Source organism: Procambarus clarkii, chromosome 89 (genome assembly GCF_040958095.1).
Source record: "Procambarus clarkii isolate CNS0578487 chromosome 89, FALCON_Pclarkii_2.0, whole genome shotgun sequence".
Lineage (NCBI taxonomy): Eukaryota > Metazoa > Arthropoda > Malacostraca > Decapoda > Cambaridae > Procambarus > Procambarus clarkii.
In genome coordinates this window covers 11,434,259-11,457,151 of record NC_091238.1, presented here as the reverse complement: position 1 = coordinate 11,457,151, position 22,893 = coordinate 11,434,259, and the positions used below count along the sequence as shown (strand labels likewise).

The window sequence follows — 22,893 nt, the reverse complement described above, 5'->3', positions numbered from 1 at the left end:
AATCGGCAAGCTGCCAGTGTAGATTATTCTGGGTTTTGGAGGTTACACCATACTTAGATTCAAAATATCTTGCATTAAATAGTTTCACTAATGAAAAAATTTACAATAATAAATATGGATATATAAATATTTTCTGTACTTTAACAATTTATTTGTCTATTACAGTATGCCAGCAATTCAATATAGGTACATTACATGCAAAACAGTTAAAAATAGTCGTGCCAAAAATAAAATGCATTAAAACCATTTTGAAACTTCACTATTTGCTCTAAAGAAATTTTAATGAATGACAAAATAGATGCAATAAAATAAAATTTAAAAATTCCATGCTGAACTAGATTCATTAAACGTGCACCAAGGGTCATGCATTTAGTGAACCAAACAGCATATCCTATATAAACATTCATTCCTCAATTAAAATGTGCAGCATTACATCTTTAGTGTAACTTCTCTGCATCTTTGGCAGCAAGTAATGTGTTATTTAGGACATTATAAATTTTGTTTATATTTTAAACACCCTACTAGAAATTTATGTGCAAATTTAATGTTGTACACCTTTACAGTGAAGTAGGTTAAAGCAAACCAACTTGCAGTTTAAAACTGCTGTTCCATGCTGCAACTGTTAGCCTGTAGATATTTTCCCCACTCGAAATTTCTTATTAAAAAGCATAGTACAGTACATCTTTGTAACTACATTAAATTGGCAATAGACATTCCATACATTTCTTTCAACAACCCCTCAATTGTGTTTGTTCCCTCTATCACTTAAAAGTTAAAAAGCCCACAGCATAAAAATTAAAAGCCATAAAATACAATAAAAGTAATAAATGACTAGTTACAAGCCATACATCTCATACGGCAACCCGTTTAATTTTTTTTATTTTTCTTTATGACTAGAACATTTTTAAATTTTTCAGTACCTCAGAAAGCTCAGTTTCAAACTCTTGCTTTTTAGCTATTTTTGCTTGCTCCTGCTGGAGCAACAGAATGCCAGCGTCTCTCTTTTGCTCTAATTTGTTAATTTGGAGCAACTTTTTCGTCAACTTGAGCTTCTTGTTGATACATCGTCTTTTGTACTCGTCTATGTCAAGTGACTGGGTCTGGTAAAAAAAGAGTTACTGTGCATGAATAAATAGTTTTAATGTAAATACACCATTTACTATAATACTGTACTCATTTATTGACTAATATAATTACAGTGCAGTAATTATATTTTGGAATAAAATGCTCACACAAGTATGGTAAAATTCAAGCTTTAAAAAATTGAAGGAAAATAGTAGAGATTAAAGAAAATGAACTAAACACCATATGAATTTATGAAAATCATATGGCTATGCCAATTTTATCTGGCAAACCTTTACCATTCCCCTGCCCCCATTCTTTTCAAAATGCAAAAAACTTTCATTGCCAACTAGACAGTACTTGAAACGAGGGCAATTGAGAAAGGCATCTATAGGCGAGTATAACAGTGCTGTAATGAATGCAAAGCATACGAGTTTAAACATGGTAATTACAGGCTCCTCTTAAGGGGGGAGGGGTAAGGGGTAATGCAACTGCAATGAAGTGACATTGACCTTTATTTCAAAAGTTTCAAAAATTTCAAACTGACCCAAGTAAGAAGATTTGTGCAAATGAACTTCAAATTTCTAAGTATTGCTTCCTTAATATTGCATCTAGTTTGATGCAGACCAATTTAAAGAAAATGGCAAGGGTTGATGGAGCTTAAAGCAGCCCTACAGGGTAGCATGGCTCCACTTCCAGTGCCTCGTGACTAGACAAGCTGCCACACCATGCATTTATACACAAGCATTAATGTACAGGAATGCATTGGTTCCCAGAAGCATTGCTAATCCAAAGTCACCATATATAGAGGAGTGCATGGCTTTAACAATCAGAATGTAGACTAATGGAGAGAAAGTGATAGCATGAATGTAGAGAGCAAGCAGGAATATATCAACAGTATGCTTGTTATCAAACACCAGAAGACTAAGATTCACAATGTATTGGAGGTACACCCTTTTTTTGCAGTGCTGATAATGGTAAAATATCAGCTAATGCTGCAAATACTTTTACTTCCAAATTGTTATCAGGCCTGGGCCACTTCCTCCTACAGGTTATCTTAAGCCTTATCCTATTAGTTGTCCCATGGAACAATCTAATCGCCTTCTAAGGATCATCAACCACTGCCCTTTTCTTCCCAGAGGGAAGAGTTATGAAGCAAGACTGAAGGAATATTAATCTTAAGTGACGGTCAGGATACATTACAAAAATATAAAAATGAAAATTTACAGGGTAAAGGGCCAATTATTTGGCATGTGTAGTACACGAACAAGGACATGTAAACTACGTACCCAAATGAGCAACAAGGATTGCCTTCTCAAAAAAACTTGAGAGTTCAAAGGTTTGCAACAAGATTAGTACCCAAATTAGGGCCCCAAGCAATGTGGACAGGTTAAGGAAACTTGCATCCTTAAAGTAGAGGGGACATGACCACGACATGCAAGATCCCGAGGGGAAAAGAAAGTGGAAAAAGGAAGTCTAATTTAGAGGTAGGGCAAGACTACATCGGTGGAAGCTGTACACTAGACTGATCCAAGGAGGTTCTTGTTCTGTACGAGTGGTTAGCAAGTGGAATACATCAGAGGAGAAGGTCGAAGCCAATTTTATAAAATTTATTATATTATAATAAAAATTAGTACATCCAGTATAGGGCTAGGAGGTAGAGCATAAGAGATAGATTTCTCTTTCCCTGTAGTTAGTGACGGGCAAAAATACCGCTTCAAAAGTAGGCATAGTCCAATGTGCTTGGGAACTTACTTGCACACCAGCTCACTGAAGGTGGAGAAATGGAACTAGGGAGCTGAAGCTCAAGCCCCACAAGGAAAATGTGTAGAGTACAGTACTGTACACAGTTCAGCTTTTAACAAATTTATGAAAACCTTAATGTATCAACAGCAGGAGACAGGGGGGGGGGGGTTAAACCTAATTGTTAGTATGTACAGATCATTTTATTAAGAATCTATTAAGAGACTAAGAACAAACTTAAACTAAACTAAAAAAATTAAGAACATTAATTTTCATACCTGCTCAAAATTGTTACCACTCTGATCACTTGCACCATTGACACTGCCAGTTAATGTCATGGCATTATGAGAATGGGGTTCAACCTCCAAGTGATGCAGTGGAACATCAGCTTGCTGCATTTCTATGTAGTGTCCTGCTGCCTCATCTGAAAATTTTACTACTATTTATGCACATATGAACATTTGGGTAGCAGGCTTTGAGGAATATAAAATGCATTCAGGAAGGACAACTTTTTCAGCCACATCAAAAAAATATTTTCAAGCTATACTTAGACATCTAGTATTAAAGGTTAAAAAGAATTAATTCAGTCCAACTAAAAATCAAGCAATGAAATGTCCTTTATTGGTGGGCCTTAGTAGCTTTCAAAGCTTTAGCACTAGGACTGTCAAGCCTTTGAACATTGCATAGGCTCTAGAGACCAACCCATCAACTACTGGGAACCAAGATCAGATTGACTAGAGTGAAGGCAGCTTGGGGGATCAATTTTTTTTTTTTGGGGGGGGGGGGGGGGCTAAAGAGTACGAGGAATACAAAGGGGGAAGTTTTATCAAATATGATAAAGGGATTATTATTTTTTAAAAGGCCTAGATAATTATCAGGGAATGATAATTCAGGTTTCTTCAAAACACCCGTTAAAAAAATTATATTCTTTATATCGTTTAAATTATCAAAGTCTGGTTAAAAAAAATAACCGTACAGTATACCTGGCTTCTCATACCAGACTACCCCCTTGCAGTAACTTTGCAAAACTATTTTCTTCAAAACTGATAAAGGACCTTACCGCTTATATTAATTCCGCCCTCAGCATCATAGGATTCGTAAACATGTTCAGCATGATTCTCTCCACTGGCAGCAGCAGTTATATCTTTTATGCACCTGTATACAAATTAGTCAGTATATATGAAAAGCTCCTTACCAAGCAAGACAGTGATGCTACAAAAGACCACTGGACATTAACAGAAAGGTCAGGAAAGGAACATTCTTCACTAGCACAACAGGGAACTTTCCAAACATCCCTCTTGCATCATACTAATGTTATCTGTGGGGTTTGCTATGTATTTGTTACACCCAAATGCTGTATCTCACCAAAAGATTACATTTTGAAGGGGCTCAATTCTTGTCAAGACTACTACCAATCCAACGTTCGCCATGTTCTGCAAAGTTTTATCAATCCGATTCCTCTGTCCTCTAGCTACAACTTTGGTACAGAGAAATATAGTGCAATGGTTAACAGTTTGCCTTAGCTCTTATAGGCAGGCTAAATTTTGTCACCTACAACCCTATCCTACAGGTAGAGCCCATTCCATGTACAGTAGAAGGCAATGTAGATTTGGCTAACTATATAGGACAAACCACAATTCATTGCAATCTGATGCCTTCAAGAAGCATTTGCAAGATGCATTTCTCTATGGAGGGGGAAGCCACCTTTGTGGCAGCTTGAAGCTGTTACTGTGATTTCTTCCCATTCACAAGTCACAAGTATTCTGTTGGCCTAACAAATAGGAGCCAGAACCTGGCCCCCTTGAGACAAGAAGCACGGGATTATTACGATGATCCTCACTGGGAAAGCAACCAGAAAGTATAGACAATACAGAACTCAAGACTGCACCAAAACAGTCAACACACCACAAGAGTGACTAAAGAAGTTGAATCATTAAACAGCAAGAAACACCCCCCACCAGTACCCAAGCTGCCATCATCAGGTGGCATTCTGGAGCTCCCAGTTTAATAGCAGGTAGCCACTCTGTCCAGGGCAGAGACCACAAATTTACGTACCCAGTATGGAGAGAAGGGAAGTCGGGAAGATACTGGGGAAAACAGAAAAAGCCGTTTCATTACATTAACAACTGCATTTCTAGGGAGGGGAGGGGGGGGGGGGACCCGTGGTGGCTCCCTGAAGCTAATCGAAGGAAACACTGGACTTTTCAGTGAGGAGGCAGAAGCTACAGAACCAAAGATTATACACTGGGCCAAGAAACCTGGTCTAGGGCAAAATTAGCCTAGGCATTTAATGAGAGATGACACTATGACCAAAGAACTTTTTAGGCTGTTTTAGAAGTACCAATGTTAATGTCACTTAATTGCCATGATCCTTAAGGGACAGTGGATCATTCAGGTCAACAGAATTACACTATAAATACAACATTGATTATGTATGAAGTGCATCATTCTGATCAATGGAAAAACAAACTTATTTAATAAATAAAGCAAAGTAATTAACATTTAGTCTAAATAGACCATAAATTTATCTTTCCAAAAAACTTTCTGCTCAAACAATTAATATAAATGGCAAATCCACAATCTAGGAATATAATTTGGCAGACAATTTACTGTATACCATGACAAATACAAATAATCCTTAGAAGATATGGTGCTCCTACAAGCCAATGACTAATTGGCCAGTTCTGATTGACTGGGAGGGGGTGGAATGAGTGAATGGATGACCATCTGTGATTATGGTACTCTACTTCAAAATTTTTCTAATTTACAATTTTATTCCCCCACCCCCCTTTCATCTTTCCTTTGAGAGGTAGGACGAGTGCCATGGCGCAAAAAAAAAAAAAAAAAAAAAGGGATATTCAAGGTAAATGGAACCACATTAAAGATAAAACCAAAGAAAATGTATCTAATGTAACTGGTGATAAAGTACTTTAACAAATAATTTCTAAATTATTACAGTATTTTGCCGAGCACTTACCGATTCTCTAATGCCTGCACCCGTTCAATTTCATTTGTGCGCCAATCAAGTTTACCACTTCTACTTAGACCTGCAGGCGGCTTTCTGGAAATACAAAACTAAATTATACACGGCCTAATCTTGCTAATCTGGATTATATGGGGCACACCACCTACAAGTTAGCCAGACATCCAGATTAGCAGGAATTCTTACCAGAAATTTCCAAAAAAATTAACATTTATACCAAAACCAATAATATTGTAATTTCCACATTCAATAAAATTTGCATAGTTAGCGAGGATTTTCGTAATGCATACAGCACTTATTTCAGACAAATTTTCACCTAACCTTATCAGAGTCAGCTTGCCAGATAAACATAAGGTAAACAGTAATATTGGCAAGAAAATCCACAGGAGCCACAATGAGGATTCTAACCTATGTGCTGGGTATTCCCAGACACGCTTTAGACAACTAGGCTACGACATGGTCATGAGAATTGCAACCTAGGGTCAACTGAACCCAAGAGGAGTCCCAAGGCTTTATTGATACATCACATTACTGTAATTACTGTACTAAAACAGGTGTCCATGAGCTTTGTGTTTCCTTACATCATACATTTTACTCTTATACTAAAATCATTTGCGACACTTGCAGTAGAGCAGCCATTTGCACAGTTCAAAACCCTTCTAGCTTATCTTCAATGAATAGCTTAACTTTTCCCCTTAAGCCCAAGACTGACAATTTTTGGTACCACATCTTATTCAAAGCCCCATGCATTCTCAAGGAGCATTTGACAGTCCTTTATTGACCATTTGCCATATTTGGAAAAACTCCAGTCTGTTTTCTTCCCGGGCCTTGGTAAAAAGATAAACCATGTCTGGCACATCAATGGACTGAACATTCTAGGTGGCCATATTAAGAACCCTTTAACAGTGAATATCACTATTTACACCAATGCAACATGCAAGCATCAAAAACAGAAAATGAAAACACGAGTCATTACCATGAAACCTCCATATATATTTTTAAAAGTAGAAACTTCTCTGGGCTACAACACAAAGCACAATAGGTAGAAACGTTTGTGCTTCCTGGATGCCGATTAACAAAAAATTAGCTGCATTTAGGAGGTTAACACCCCAGTTGATTACTGCTGCTATTGACATTGTAAAAAAAAAGGCATACAAAAAAAAATTTGGCAATGGAGCAGCACTAGTATCTATTGAAGAGCACACGACTGGTAACCGAGCATCAGAGGGCGAGTAGGAGAACAGCCAAGAGTTTCTAGGAAGCTCAGATTTATTAAAATTATGTCCAGCACATTCGCTTAAAAACTCAGCCTGCAAGGGAAATGTACCAGTGAAATAAACTGTCCACCCTTAAGCCAAAATGGCAAAAGGCCGAGACATTCAATCCACAGGTGTAGGAAAAAAAAAATTACAATAGCTGCCAGAAATATTAACATGGCTCAAAACTATCAAGCCATAGAGTTATAGCCAGATGCAGACAAAATCCACTGTGAAACAAGAAAGGAAGCCTAGAGCAAAGCAACAATTAAAGAACGAACTTTTACAAGAGAATTTCCCAAAACCTCCAAAGTAAGGGCCTAGAGGCAGTGTTAGTGCCCACCCAGCCCTGGACAAGTGTCAATTGTGATGCCAAAATAGGCACTACCTGTAACCCTAATCCAAATGGCAAGACAGTAGCTCAACCCCAATTCAAAGATACAAGTTTTGTACCACAGAGGGGCAGGGCCTTTTGTCTAAAAAATTATAAATTTTTTAAACCTGCCTCCTTCACAGAAGTATAAAGAGCAAGGGTGGATACTTTTGTGATAAAGGAATAACCACTAAAGTTAGGAAGCAAAATGGACACTAGCAAGGCAGATTTAAACAAATTGAAAACTATCTACACAGTATTTAGGTCCTCTAGTAGCAACTGCCTCCCACCAGGTTGCTCCACCTGGGAGCTACTGGCTCAGCTGGTGAACACCTTCAGTCAAAGTTTAAAAAGGTAAACCTTGTATTACTGTACAGTACTTGCATCTTCCGAGAAATTATTGCAAAATTCCAGACCTCTGTTCAAGAGTGCTCTAGGTATTTTATGGTTCACTGGTTCAATTGTATGGCATTTCTTTTGTTGCCGAGTAGAGAACATTGGGGTGCTCCCACTAATTTAAATGTTACAGTATGAACACAGCATGTTCTCTGCATACCTTAAATTATACGTCTCTCCAGCCTTTAAAAGGGAAATGGCCTTGTTATAAAGTACTATAGGCAGAATAGCACAAGCGAGTGAAGTATTAGGGTGGTATCCTTGTTTTGAATGTTTTAATAAAGCTCCTTGATCATTTACATAGCCAATACCAAGTTTGCTTTGTTACGTTCCTTAAGTGTTATGGTGTCGAGTATAGAACATGCCAAGTACAAGTTCAGCCTTTCGGTAAGTACCTGTTATCAGTTGTAGTACGAGACTTTATAATTTATTTACATTATAATGCAATGGAGGATTTTTTTTTAATCCGACTGTAGTAAAAACAGTTTCCATGGAAAAAAGTAGGCAAAATAAGCCATTATCCAAACTGCACTGGATGCAAAGAAAAATTCAAATAAGAATTTACTATCTACAGTAGTTAATATATTGTGATAACATACCTGGCTATTTTCTTCAGCAGCATTGATTTTGTAGGATCATAAGACGATTCGACAAGGTCGTTATCCCAGTCTTCCTCCAAGTCCCCTTGATTAATAACTGGAGGTACCAAAACCCGATTTCTGGAGTCTATCACATGCTGCTCCGACTGTAACCGTCTACAAGTCTCCCTCTCTTAAAAATTAATAAAATTAAACACGGTATAAAAATATCCGAGTTAACAAAATGGGTAACATTATTTGGTTAGTGTTCATGAAACCATTACATAATTTATATCATGTAATGATATAAATCAACACTGACAGTGCCCCATCAATATCAACTTTGATATCTAGTAAACAATGTCTGGCTCAAGTTGGAGGCCAGACACTAGGTGCTAGCCTTGCCCAACTTTTCTAGATTAGATGCGTGGTATGAGACTACCTCAGGCCAATCAAGATCAGCTAGACCGATTCCCTTATGAAGGATAGGCTGTTATTCTGAACCCCAAGACCAGGAATCTGAAACTAGGGTTTAATTTTCCAGAGCTTTCCAACAGTTTCTAGCTTGCAAACGCTAGTCAAATTGGTGATCCAGGTAGGCAGGTGCAGTTCAAGGCGTGGTCAAGCAGGAGGGATAAGGGAGGGGTCACTAGGTAGGGAGGCATGCCAGAGCATCTTCCCTCAACACATTGGAAGTCGCAGGTGTGATTGGGTGGGCCAACTGACTTTGGCACACTTAGGTGTCATCTCTGGTGGGAATTGTTAGTTACCTTGGTAAACAATTTGCATATGTAAACCTATACCTAGGAGGAATTTATATCCCAGTGGGGACTTTGGAACCCTGGTAAACTCTGGGGGAGGGGGGGGGGGGAAGGTGGAAGAACTTGTCACCTGAATATCATAAAGAACATTGCGTGAGAAGCCCACACCATGTGTTTCAGCTTCATAATTAAATACACGGAGGGAAAAATTTAAATTATTCATGACCTCCATAACGCCAAAATTTGAGTATGCAGTACTTATGGTGCCCCTCTCAAGAAGCACATCAATAAAATAGGAAGAAGTGCAAAGACCTGCAATCAAGTTGCTTAAAAAACCAACCAAGAGAGATCAGCGACATTAAAACATTTTAAATATCTTCGTAGCAACTCTACCCATGAGAGGACGAGGGCTTCATCTCAAACAGTGGCACAGGCCAAGGGTTAAATGAAGATTGAAATGGGTAAGCACTAATTACTGTACAGTACATACTAAATTTTATAAAATTATAATGGTAATCCTTTTAAAATACCTTCCATCTTACCTTCTTAAAATCACGTATACAACTTACTTTGATAAAATTCCACTTCATTTTTGTGTTTCTCTGCACATTCTAACTCGTGTGCCTTTATCTTTGAAGACGGCAGTACATGCGTCGCATTATAGTGACACGGTACCATATCCATATCAGGATGATTCTGTTAAAATGAATGCAATTATTATTAGTCTTCATTACATGAATGAAGAATATTTAAACAAGGCCCTACAGGGCTACCCAAAGCAGAGCAGGAAGGCTGGGCAATCACAGGCATCTCACCACCAGAGAAGAGGGAAGAGGGCCCAGTCTCAGGAGAAACCAAGCCCACAAATAATTTTATGAAGTTAAAGCTGCAACAGGAAACTAGAGTTTGACCACTTGCAAAGAAACTAATCTAGAATTGAAGACAAAAAAAAAAATATGAAATGCCATAGACCATGAACCCAATTTTGGTTTTTCTGTGTATGGTACTATATAGTCAAACTTATCAGATGGATCCAGAAAATTTACCATACTTAGTCAATTTCTTGCAAGACTGATCACAAGTTTATACATACAATAATCAATCCCCCAATTGTCTTGTCCTAATTTTGCAATCTACAGTGCATTATACCTAAATCTCTACTATAATGGTAAACTACACATACATTTCACCTTTCAAATTGCAAGCCAAGTGTTACTCTTAGAGGAAAAAAAAAGGATTTGGACTAATACTATACAACCATTTAGTTCATACAACTACTTAGCTGTAATAACTTGTGTAAGCTGTTATGAACAGTTCCTGAACAATTTGACAACTAATTTTTAAATCTGATGGGTATTTTTTATTCTAAAACTTGCAGCCCATCCTCCCATTTTGGTAGTGCTTTTAGTAATGAGGACCATAGTTTACTATTATATACTGATGTATAACAAAGAAATCTGAACTATCAAGATGGACAAACTGGAAAGTTTTTTTTTTTTTTTTTTACTCTTGTTGGTTTGACAAAAAACTAACCCAACCTTCCTAATTCTAATACACTATCAGGCCTAATTTAGTACATGTAGGCCTAGAATAGCAAATATTTAAATGCTTTTTAGCTTGTTATTTTAAAAGAATTTCTTACTAATCAACATATTAACCAAAAGTTAAGTACGTACGAATTTATGACTACGGTAACATGTCTAAACTGAAGAATGGGTCGAAATCTGAAGTATACAATATATACTGGTAATTACAGTTATGATAAAGTAAAAATTTATTGTAAATCTGGAAACTACACCAAGTATTCAAACATTCATGATTAAAGCAACTTAATTTGATAAAGCTGAGAGTTAATTATCAGGCCCTCCAATATCCTATACCAAACCAAGCAACTTACCCTTTTACATTTAACAATATGAATTGCAAGGCGATGAGGCTGGACTGTATGGGATGGATCGTAGGGGCATGGTACCAATTTTTCAGTTGATCGAAAGTCCATTTTTGGTACTGTATAGCGTGTAATGCCTGTACAAATTAGTCAAGACAAATTTTATTTATATTTAAAAGCATTTTAAGACAATACAGTATATACAGGACATTATGAAATCCTTTAATGTACAATTTTGATAATTTGTCTAACTACTATAGCATTGACCTTTTAAATGACTGATATCTTACTACAGACAAGTGTTAAAATGTATGGTAAAACAAGGGTCTTTAAACAGATTCTTAGTAAAACAAGCAAGCAGTAAGCCACAAGCAGGTCCTAGTGGTATGCAGGCAAGATGTGCCAGAGTGCACTCTGGCAAAATCTTTACTGCCTGATGTTATAATGGAAGGGGACTCTCCTTCCAAACAGTAACACCTCTCCTCCTCCACAATCTTCCAAACACCAGCAGGAGTCATCAGCAAGGGTAATAACTAACATACTTTTGTAGTGTAGATTTGGACAAATTAGGTATAAAATTTAGTTTGAAGTGAAGTTATTGGGTAGTCAGGAACGGATTAATTCATTTCCCATTATTTCTGATGGGGAAATTAGCTTCGGTTTACAAGTTTTCGGGTTACGAGCCGTCTTCAGGAACAGATTAAACTCAAACTGAGGTACCCTGGTAATTCCTATAAATGGAGTCAAGTCTCCAAGTCAAGTGCAAAACTGTTGTAACAAGAGGTAACAAGAGGTCCCAAGGGTGTCCCAAGGGTGTCCCAAGGGTGTCCCAAGGGTGTCCCAAGGGTGTCCCAAGGGTGTCCCAAGGGTGTCCCAAGGGTGTCCCAAGGGTGTCCCAAGGGTGTCCCAAGGGTGTCCCAAGGGTGTCCCAAGGGTGTCCTGGCATTGGCTGAAGTCAGACGAAGGGTGAGAGACACGAAGGTGTTCCAAGAGCACTAAGGGAGAGACTGGCTCTCCAGGGAAGCAGCGCCCTTTATATAGTCCGGCGGTGATGACTCATCCAGTGTCAACGCGAGGTGGACCTCTGGTCAACTAGCAAACTGCTCGTTTGTGGCTGGCGGTGCCTTTGTGTTGAGCTGTACCACTGCCAGTTGAAGGCTGCTAACTGCTTGTTTGTGGGGGCAAACTACTGGTTAGCAGAGGCGCCCAGCTTGCCTCTGAGTTGTACCAGGCCGTGCCAGGCCCTGGGGGTACTGAGAGGTGGCAGGACTGATGACTCACCTGGGCTGGTGTAGGTGTAGACTTCCAGTGCAGAGGCATTGAAGGTGAAGGGAAAAGGCAGTTCCACTGCTATGGAAGGGATTCATGTGACACTATCTATCTATCTGAACATGATCCATGGCTATTTGATACCCATGCACAATGAGGTTACATTAACATGTATCAATGAGAAATCTTATTCAGTACCCTCCCAGCAATAATAATAAATATTGCTGGAACAAAGGTGGTCTACTGGAGAAAAATTACATGTTCCTGCAAGGAGTGCCAGACCAACCAGTTGTAGTTGATATGGGGTCCTGCATGCCACTCCAACCATCAGTCTTTTGAACCAAGTTATTACAAATCAAGCCTTGGCCCAAACCAGGCCTGGAGTAGGAAACTTCCAAAATCTACTCCTCATATAATTCAGGTATGTTAAATTATAATGCAACAGGTACTACAAGATTAGTAGTTAGGGTATGACAGCTGAGTGGACGGCGCTTGGGATTCGTAGTACAGTACTAAGGTTCCGGGTTCGATCCCTGGTGGAGGCAGAAACAAATGGGCAGTCTCTTTCACCCTGATGAAATAGGTACCTGGGAGTTAGACAGCTGCTATGGGCTGCTTCCTGGGCGTGTGTAACAAAGAAGGTCTGGTCCAGGACCGGGCCGTGGGGACGCTAAGCCCCAAAATCATCTCAAGATAAGGGCAAAAAGGGCTGAACCTCATTCACTATGTTAAATTATAATGCAACATATACTACAAGGCTAGTAGTTTGGGTATAAAGAGCTGGACCTGCAGTCCACTGTAAGGGTAAACATTTCCTTCACCACCTTTAAAGAACACAATAAAGTTACTTTCACAATTGCAAATAAAAGGAGAGCCTGGATAACAGGAATCCTTCAAACAAGAAATGCCAAACCAATGATGGTATTTAAGATTCTAGTGCTATATAGGATTGGGATATAACATTTTGAAGTGAACGATATGCAAGAAAATGCAGAATAGAACCAGTGAAGAGCAGAGGTGCCATAAGCACAATCAGAGAACACTATAAACATCAGAGGTCCACGGTTGTTCAACGTCCTCCCAGCGACTATTAGAAATATTGCCGGAACAACCGTGGCCATCTTCAAGAGAAAACTAGATTTTCTAAAAAAAAGTGCTGGACCAACTGGGCTGTGGTGGGTATGTGGGCTTGCAGGCCACTTCAAGCAACAGCCTGGTGGACCAGGCTCTCACAAGTCAAGCCTGGCCTTGGGGAGTAGAAGAACTCTTAGAACCCCATCAAGCAGGTATCAAGCAGACCTCTGTTTACCAAACATTCTGTATATAAACAATTTAAAAAGGGATCAAGCAGCAATATTTGGAAATTTGCAGAAAAAATTATAGAGTGGGGATATAAACTATAGACTCAAAACCACTTTAAAACTAGATAGGTATTTGAAATGTTCGAAAGATTTGAAGATGCCGTTTAATGCTGAAACTATTTAGGGTTTTGAAGCTAGTTAATAGTTGCCAGATACTGACTTTGTATTTAAATTGTAAAGTTGACCAACAACACATTTGGGAGTCATGATTAACAAATTTAAAAATTAAAAAGTTAACCTCTGGAGAAAGTATCAATCCACAAAACAATGAGACAGTATAGAAGGGCTTTACCTTTGACCACCCAGGAGATCTGGTTAGCCAAAGGAAACTACAAAAAACTGGCTCAAATCTAAAAGTTTGAAACTTGTGCCTCTTATATAAAAAAAAATTAAACTTACAACCAAGCACCCAGGATCAATTCCTGGCCAAGACAAATGTTTTTTTACACTAAAGGAAGAGAAAAACCATCTAGAGGTAGTCTAAGTATAAAACTCACCCAAAGCCTACAAAGAACTTTGTTTAAGGAGCGTATGCTATACTTAATTTCAGTTATTTTAAATACATGGATGGTAATTATGTTTCTAACCATACTGGAGGTTCACCCAAGTATCAGATGGGTCAATCCATGTATCCGATTTCCAAAATGTGCAACCATGTTTGAATAGACCAACACCTAAATAATATTGTTGAAAACATTTATTAGACCAAGATTATGTACCAAAAATATTTTAAAACCAAAGATATATGTACTGTAGTTGTAAAAGCTGCATTTATCCATTATGTGTAGAGTTCTTAATCTGCAATATTCATCTTTGAACAATGATTTCATACATATTTGTTAATAAACTAGTTTTATATGTTGCAAGATAGAAATATAAGCTTCATTTTAAATACCTTACCATGGGTGTACTTTAAATGTAAAGCGACGATACGTACACTTTATAATTGCCGAGCTCCGGTCCCACACAGATCTATCGATGGAGCGACTTGGGACAATGAATATTTTACATAGTGGGAATTGACATTAGTAAGGTATTATTCCAAAAACCTAGAATTTTTGAAAACAAGAGGCTATAGATCTAGCTAACTAAAAGCTGTCGAAATATAGAAAACTACAAGATCTACAAGAAACTTGTTCAATTCAAGAAAAATCACTTTCATAAACAGTGGTGGACACAGTCATGAGAAGGTGGAGGAAGCCAATATCAGTAGTTTCAACATGTTATATGAAAGAGTACTGGGAAGACAGGACACCACGAGCATAGCTCTCGTCCTGAAACTACACTTTGTAGTTACGACAATTAACAAGTTACAGGCCCGCTCCTGTGCCAGGTAAGTCCACTACGGGCTCACCATAGCCCGTGCTACTAGGAACTTACGTTCCAAGTAGCGAATCTTAGACAATAACTTAACCTAGCAGTAAAACAGGTAACCGCAACCTGGCAACTGTTGCGGGTTGCCTCCGGAGGTATGTCAGCAGACAGCAAGAATCAAACTAGTTATGGACAAAAATTTAGAAAACATTAGCCAAATGAGAAAACTGTAAATTGGAGCGAGTTGACCTGACCCCTGCATGTGTCTGCTGGGAGCTGTCACGATAAACTTTTAACATCCTAAAGCCACCAACCGACTCCTCCTACCAAGGTTTAAAAGTGAATCGAGTTACCCTCTTCCAGGCGGGGGTTTTGGTACCCTTTCCCAGTTGGGACCTTGTCTTATCTGAAGCATTCTGTTCAAGTGGGTGACCAAGTAATAACTATAGACGTCATGATGACGGGAGAACGTAAACAGCTGGTACCAATAGTACCGGAATCTTTAAGTAAGGAGGCCTCGCTGACCTAAATAGTGTGCGATCATCTTTTCCGCGGCCCAATTTTCCTGAAATATTATTTTTCTCAAACCTTTTTTTTCATAGATTTTTTTTATAATTAACAAAAATTAGGTACAGTATACACAGCAATGTATATATATATGATTTGGATTTTTTTTAGTTAAAACGCACATAGACATTGTACATAACTTAACCAATGTAACCTAACTTATTAGGAATGAACGAATTTCACACGCTCTAAAAAAATAGTTACGCTAGGAAGCCTAAATGTAATTTATAAATTAGTTTAATAACTATATATATACGCGTACAAATATTTAAAATCTATCATTATCTATGAACATAAAAAATATTAATAACATAGTAACATTAAATGATATTATATTTTAGGCTGTGGCAAGCGAGTGTAAACAAGTTGCAAGTGAAGCACACTGGGAGCGCAGGGCTCCCGCTCCTCTAGTCTCTCCTCTGTGGACAATTTACTAAACTGAAGAAGAAACTACACACATAATAAAAGAAGCTGCTGATGTAGTGGAAGAATATATATACCTGCATAAAGAAGCATGGAACTGGTGTACATTGTATCTGAGAAACGTTCGACTGACGACTCTCACTTACCCTCGTAAGTAATCAAATCCAAATTTTTGGTACATATGAAGTCGAGAGTACTCTCTATATATCCACCTGCTGTGTATATTTTCTAATCTAGGATACTCGGATAATTTGACTTCTAAACGTTTAATATTTGTTGGGGTTTGTAGCACACTTGGTTTCATACTCGTCTCGATCATCCTGGCTGGAACAGAAATGGTTGGGCACGTTTCCGTTTCCCTAATGCCTCTGTTCACTTAGCAGTAAATAGGTACCCAGGAGCAGGCGATGAGTCACAATAACGTGGCTAAAGTAAGTTGACCAGACCACACACTAGAAGGTAAAGGGACGACGACGTTTCGGTCCGTCCTGGACCATTCTCAAGTCGATTGTGTCAATCGACTTGACTCGAAAGGGAATGGTCGATTGTGTCAATCGACTTGAGAATGGTCCAGGACGGACCGAAACGTCGTCATCCCTTCACCTTCTAGTGTGTGGTCTGGTCAACTAGGTACCCAGGAGTTGGGCAACTGTTTCTGGGTTGTAATCTTGGGGAGGATCAGAAGTTCAACATTGGGGGACCCCTCAATACAAGCCTAAAGTGTGTGTGTATGTGTATATGCATGTATATATACATACATACTATAAGAGAGTGAGCATGTCTATCAGTTTGGACAAAGTTGGAGGCTCACCTGGGACCAAGTATGCAAAGGGAATGGTCTGGGGTATGGGATGAACATAGGCTGGCCGGGGTCGCTAGAATTGAAAACGGAACAGCATGTCAGGGCCACAGACCCCACGGTTTTTGGCACCGCCCGCCAGCTACACCGCTAAATATTATCAAAACAAACTTGAAAAAAATATTCTTAGTCATATGCACTATTATTCACTAGTCTTGGGGAAAATTATCAGGAATTTCCTGCTGTCAATAATTTACTTGTACTCGCATAAGACAGGCATAGTAAAAGGTAACTTTTTTACTTTTTCAGTATTTCACACCACTAAGCTCCTCTCATTGGTGACCACCAACCTGCTAGAAATGTCAGCACTGTGGAGAAATGCCCGACAGACCACTGGAACATTATCTAACACAGTGCACAGTTATAAACCCAATAAGATTTCAGCTTAGATTCAACAGAGCAGAAGAAGGTGTTAAACACATGGGGCAAAATCTTACTGGAGCAACCATACGAGTCATAAATACTCATACTCTGCCCAAGTAAAACAGAAACAAGCAACATTTAGTGGGCCAGCCAGAGGCTTAGGGCCCACACAGGAATATCCCTGCAAAAAAAAAAAAAAAACCTGCTTGATACCTGGTTGAAGGGGTTCTGGGAGTTCTTCGACTCCCCAAGCCCGGCCAGACTTGACTTGGGAGAGTTTGGTCCACCAGGCTGTTGCTTGAAGCGGCCCGCAGGGTCACATACCCATCACAGCCTGGTTGGTCCGGCACTTTTTTTTTAGAAAAGTCTAGTTTCCTCTTAAAGATGTCCACGGTTGTTCTGGCAATATTTCTTATGCTCGCTGGGAGGGTTTTGAACAACCGTGGACCTCTGATGTTTATACAGTGTTCTCTGATTGTGCTTATGGCACCCCTGCTCTTTACTGGTTCTATTCTGCATTTTCTTCCATATTATTCACTCCAGTATGTTGTCATTTTACTGTGTAGATTTAGGACCTGGCCCTCTGGTATTTTCCATGTGTATATTATTTGGTATCTCTCTCGTCTCCTTTCAAGTGAGTACATTTGGAGAGCTTTGAGATGACAATGCCGTATACGTCACATTAGACAATTACATATTTTATGAGAGATAGACCGAGAGAGAGAGACCGAGAGAGAGAGAGAGACCGAGACCGAGAGAGACCGAGACACAGAATAGCTAGGTAGATGGTTAGGTGGATAAACAGATGAGTACATGGATGAATAGATGGATGGATAGGAAGATGAGGAGGTGGATTAATAGGAAGATGAGTAGGTGGATGGATAGATAGATACCAGTAAAGTAGGACGCTGGATACTCAGTTTTCTGTCAAACAGGACTCGGCGAGTAACGGTCAACCATATAAAATCTAGTCCAAGTGCAGTTAAAAGCTCTGTACCTCAGGGTACAGTCCTTGCACCGCTGCTTTTCCTTATTCTCATATCAGATATAGACAAAAATACAAGTCACAGCTTCGTATCATCCTTTGCAGATGACACAAAAATTAGTACTGGTATGATGAAAATTATCTCGGCTGAAGACATTGAAAAACTTCAAGCTGATATTAATAAAGTTTTCGACTGGGAAAATAACATGATGTTTAACAGTGATAAATTCCAGGTACTCAGGTATGGTAAAAATGAGGACCTTAAACATAATACAGAGTACAAAACACAATCAAATGTACCCATAGTAAGAAAACAACATGTAAAGGATTTGGGAATAATAATGTCTGACGACCTAACGTTTAAGGAGCATAACCAAGCAAATATTGCGACAGCCAGAAAAATGATAGGATGGATTACAAGAACTTTCAAATCCAGGGATCCCATCACAATGGTTGTACTCTTCAAGTCACTTGTGTTGTCCCGTCTTGAGTACTGCTCAGTACTCACTTCCCCCTTCAGAGCAGGAGAGATTGCTGAAATAGAGGGAATACAGAGAACATATACGGCACGCATAGACGCAATAAAGCACCTAAATTATTGGGATCATCTCAAAGCCTTACAAATGTACTCGCTAGAAAGAAGACGAGAGAGATATAAAATAATATACACCTGGAAGATACTGGAGGGCCAAGTACCAAATCTACACAGTAAAATAACAACGTACTGGAGTGAACGATATGGAAGAAAATGCAGAATAGAACCAGTGAAGAGCATAGGTGCCATAGGCACAATCAGAGAACACTGTATAAACATCAGAGGTCCGCGGTAGTTCAACGTCCTCCCAGCAAGCATAAGAAATATTGCCGGAACAACCGTGGACATCTTCAAGAGGAAACTAGATTTATTCCTCCAAGGAGTGCCGGACCAACCGGGCTGTGGTGGGTATGTGGGCCTGCTGGCCGCTCCAAGCAACAGCCTAGTGGACCAAACTCTCACAAGTCAAGCCTGGCCTCAGGCCGGGCTTGGGAAGTAGAAGAACTCCCAGAACCCCATCAACCAGGTATCAACCAGGTATACTGTACATGGATGGAGAGATGGATAGATACAGATGAGTAGATCAATGGAGAGATGGATGGGTGGATGTAAAAATGGTTTTACCCTTTGTTATTTCAGCATATTCACTGAATTTTTTCTTATATAACATTATATGTGAGGTTGCAGTGTTTATTTGTTGAAATGCTATCATTTATTATAAGATAACTCCCAAACATTTTGTGATAAAGCCAGAAATAGTCACATATTCAGATTGATGGATTATTTGTACATCCAGATTGAATACAGAATGAAGTAGGCTGGGTTTTGGAGATTACACTGTACTGTGCTCAATTTTTTCTAGAAAAGTTTGTTTTTATTATGACCTGATATGATTTTACTCATGGTTCTGTGCAAATTTTCAGGTTATACAATGGAGGAGGAGTCTGCACAGTTTCTTCAAAGAATATAGTTGCTTTCACACGCATGACAACAAGGCAAGATGCTTACAGACACCGCATACCAGTCTGTAATGTGTGTGTTATGGATCTTAATTGTCCGTATGAACCACATGTGTAAGTGTAGTTATGATCAAGATGGTTTTCAATCGGAAACATTAGTACAGTAGTTGGTAATGTAACATTGTAATAAGAAAGCTGTATATAATAAAGACATAATCTCATAAAGGTTCTACATTGTTTACTCTTGATATAAATACCTGTAATAATAAAAAGATATGCAGTATTAAGAGGCATTAATTTGTGACACAGTGAATTATGAAATTCCTGTTATGTTTACAAATCTTTTATAACAGAATTTTAGAGTCTGCGAACACGGTAATCTCCCTGGTGTTCAATAGTGAAGGCTCTCAACTCCTTGTGGTGCTAAGTTTGGGAACAGTACATCTTTACACCAAAGGTTCAAGTCTACATGAGTGGAAGTCCACTTGCACATGTGATTGGGATGGTGAAGATATTCTCCATATAAACTTCTTCCATGGAGGAATTAGGGTTTGTATCATTTGCTTGTCTGCAATATTTGATATTAAATTTAGATTTACTATTAATATTTTTTAATAAGATCTGGTAGGCTCATGCCTAAATGTAATTACAAGATGAGAGCTACACTCATGGTGTCCTGTCTTCTCGGTACTATTTATTGTATATTGCTTTGAAACACAGATGGTTTTGGTGTCCATCATCCTCTCACTTAACTTGTTCCAACCGTCTGCCACTCTGTTTGCAAAATATAACTTTCTTATATATTTTGGCATCTTTGTTTCTTAGCTTGAGTATACGACCACTTGTTCATGAAGCTCCAGGTTTCAAAAATTCCTCCTTGTCTACTTTGTCGATTCCTGTAACTATTTTCTACATCGTGATCATAATGCCTCTTTACCGCCTGTCTTCTAGCTTTGGCATGTTTAATGGCTCCAGCTTCTCTTCATACCATATGTTCTAAAGTTCTAGGCACCATTTAGTAGCATGTCTATGCACCCTTTCTAATTACTGTACGTGTTTATTGAGATATAGATACCATACTACTGCTGCATATTCTTATTAGTAATCTTTGGATTTTGTCTTTCACTTGCAATTTGCTTCTTATTAATTTTTATAACAGGCCTGGTTCTGCCTTTCATTTGCCTGCTATCCCCTTCTTAGAGTTTTTTGACTCTTCATGTTGCTGTGCAATTATTTTTTGCTTGTTTGTAGCACTGGATTCCATTTTTTGTCTTTTGCTCTCCGACACTTGTTTGCTTGTTTTCTGTATTTGTTTCTCTGTTTAGGTATAAATGTTTGGGTGCCTTTCTTATACATCTCGCAAAACTGGCATACATATCTTTATTTCCTTAAGAAAAAACTGGTCCAGTCAAAGTTGAGTTTCTCTTTTGTCTTACTTTCTCAATTATCTTCTATGTTATACTGTATCACATTGTAGAAGTTACTTCTAAAATACATAGTCACACTTACCTATTGGAGGCAGTATTGTAAATCAAAGATCTCTTCCTCATTCATGGTAAATATTAGATCTATTACCGATGGAATGTTCCCTTCTCTCATTCTCATTGGTTGTTTAATACTGTATACTGATAGAGGAATGACTCCAGGAAGAGGTTCATGAATCTGTGGGTCCAGAAATCTTCTGTCTTTGAATCAGAGACATCACAGGCTGTTGTTTTTCATGTTAAAATCTTCAACTACCATCATTCATGCTTTATTGCAATTTTTTTTGCCTTGCCTTACCCAAATACCCAAATTCATTATAAGATCCTCTGTTGACTATTTGTTCTTTTGTTCACATGCTGTTAGTGGATTGTAGGCACTGATGAGTACTATTTTATCTTTCTGGTTTCATGCGTGTATGCGCACACACATGGATGAGCATTACAGTTCAGCAAATTTTTTTTTAAATTGTGGATGGAAGTGGCTTCAACAAACTAGTTCTTCCTCCAGTATGTTCTACTTGTTGACCACCTACACAGGGTATGAGAATATCCTTTCATCTCTAACTGAATTGTGTATCCAGTTTCCACTGATGTCCTCTTGTTCTACCTGCTGTCAGCTAAAATAGGCTGCCCTGGTGCACATTGTCTATTTTCTTTAGTACTGTATTTTGTAAGTACATAGTGATATCTCTCATTTCTTCTCTTTGTGGTTGAAACTGAGTTCCCTGAAATAAGAGCAGAGAATTGTAAAATATAAAATTGTTAGTATATATGTATGTTTCTAGTTAATGTCAGTATATTTAATTCATGTAAATTTATTACAGTAACATTATTATTACTTGATGCCAATAATATGATTAGTTTGTATTTAATTTTTGCTCCTAATAGGCAAGTCTTCAAGCCAATGATGTAAAAGTCCATTCCCTTTACACTGAAAAATTTGTTGCACAGCAGCATAAACCTACTCTTGTAGACCATGGCCAGTGTGCTAAAAATGGCTTCTTTGCTGTGTCTGCTTCAGGTAAGTACATGACTTTAACACAATTTTCAGTTTGTCTTAAACAAGTGGCCGAGTAATAATTAGTTTAAATTTATATTTTCTTAACAAGATTACAGTATGAGGAGAAAATTGTAAAAAAAAAAAAAAAAAAAAAAAAAATCATCTTAAACTGTTATATGGCATATGCTAAAAATGTAAGTAAATATTGTAATTTACAATAAATGATCTTCTTTTACCAGGACTATTGCTTGTGTGTGTGTTGACACATGAGGGCAGTGTCATGGCAGAAAAGAAGATTGTCTTGGGTCAGACACGGGACAATTTCACTGTTGCTGCTGCTTCATTATCACCAAGTAAGTGTTGTTTATATTTATTGACTGCAGGAAAGTGAAAATACGTATCCATACCAAAAGTACTGATCAATCAGGTTAAGGTAAGTAACTAGATGGGTGACTAAGTAATTCGGTTTTAACCTAGGCTAGAGGGGCTCCACCAAGAAAGGCTTCCTGTTTCTATTGAAGTACTGTACTTTAATATACATACCCTAAAGTATGAGGAGGATGAAAGGAAAGATTGACATTTAGATTTATTGACTGGAGTAAAGTACACAAGGTTAGTGACGGAAAGTCAAGAGTTGTGTCCCATAATGGCATGAGGGAAATTCAACAAGCAATAATATCATGCTTAGCAGGACTGCCTTAGAGTATTTTTGTCATGGCTGCTATATTTGAGAA

General features: G+C 38.4%; 2 protein-coding genes across 3 annotated transcripts in view; one reads left to right on the top strand and one right to left on the bottom strand.

Annotated features, from left to right (window-relative positions):
- Positions 1-129: 129 nt before the first annotated feature.
- Positions 130-15,464, bottom strand: LOC123773378 (uncharacterized). Of its 2 annotated transcripts, none has more exons than XM_045767093.2 (8): positions 15,338-15,464; positions 11,050-11,177; positions 9,722-9,848; positions 8,413-8,584; positions 5,783-5,866; positions 3,866-3,960; positions 3,084-3,229; positions 130-1,100 (listed from the first exon to the last, which is right to left on the bottom strand). In XM_045767093.2, the coding sequence occupies exons 2-8, from the start codon at positions 11,149-11,151 to the stop codon at positions 894-896; spliced, it is 933 nt and encodes a 310-aa protein (XP_045623049.1). In that variant the 5' UTR covers positions 11,152-11,177; positions 15,338-15,464; the 3' UTR covers positions 130-893. The 2 variants fall into 2 exon arrangements, with proteins under 2 accessions (XP_045623049.1, XP_045623050.1); XM_045767094.2 differs by having other exon boundaries at positions 15,312-15,431.
- Positions 15,465-15,898: 434 nt separating this feature from the next.
- Positions 15,899-22,893, top strand: part of MED16 (mediator complex subunit 16) — a 37,473-nt gene continuing 30,478 nt past the window's right edge. The window contains exons 1-5 of the mRNA XM_045767092.2: positions 15,899-16,124; positions 19,640-19,789; positions 20,029-20,224; positions 22,048-22,180; positions 22,399-22,512. Of these exons, the coding sequence (XP_045623048.1) occupies positions 16,066-16,124; positions 19,640-19,789; positions 20,029-20,224; positions 22,048-22,180; positions 22,399-22,512 (652 nt within the window). The 5' untranslated portion in view covers positions 15,899-16,065. The remainder of the gene's footprint in view (positions 16,125-19,639; positions 19,790-20,028; positions 20,225-22,047; positions 22,181-22,398; positions 22,513-22,893) is intronic.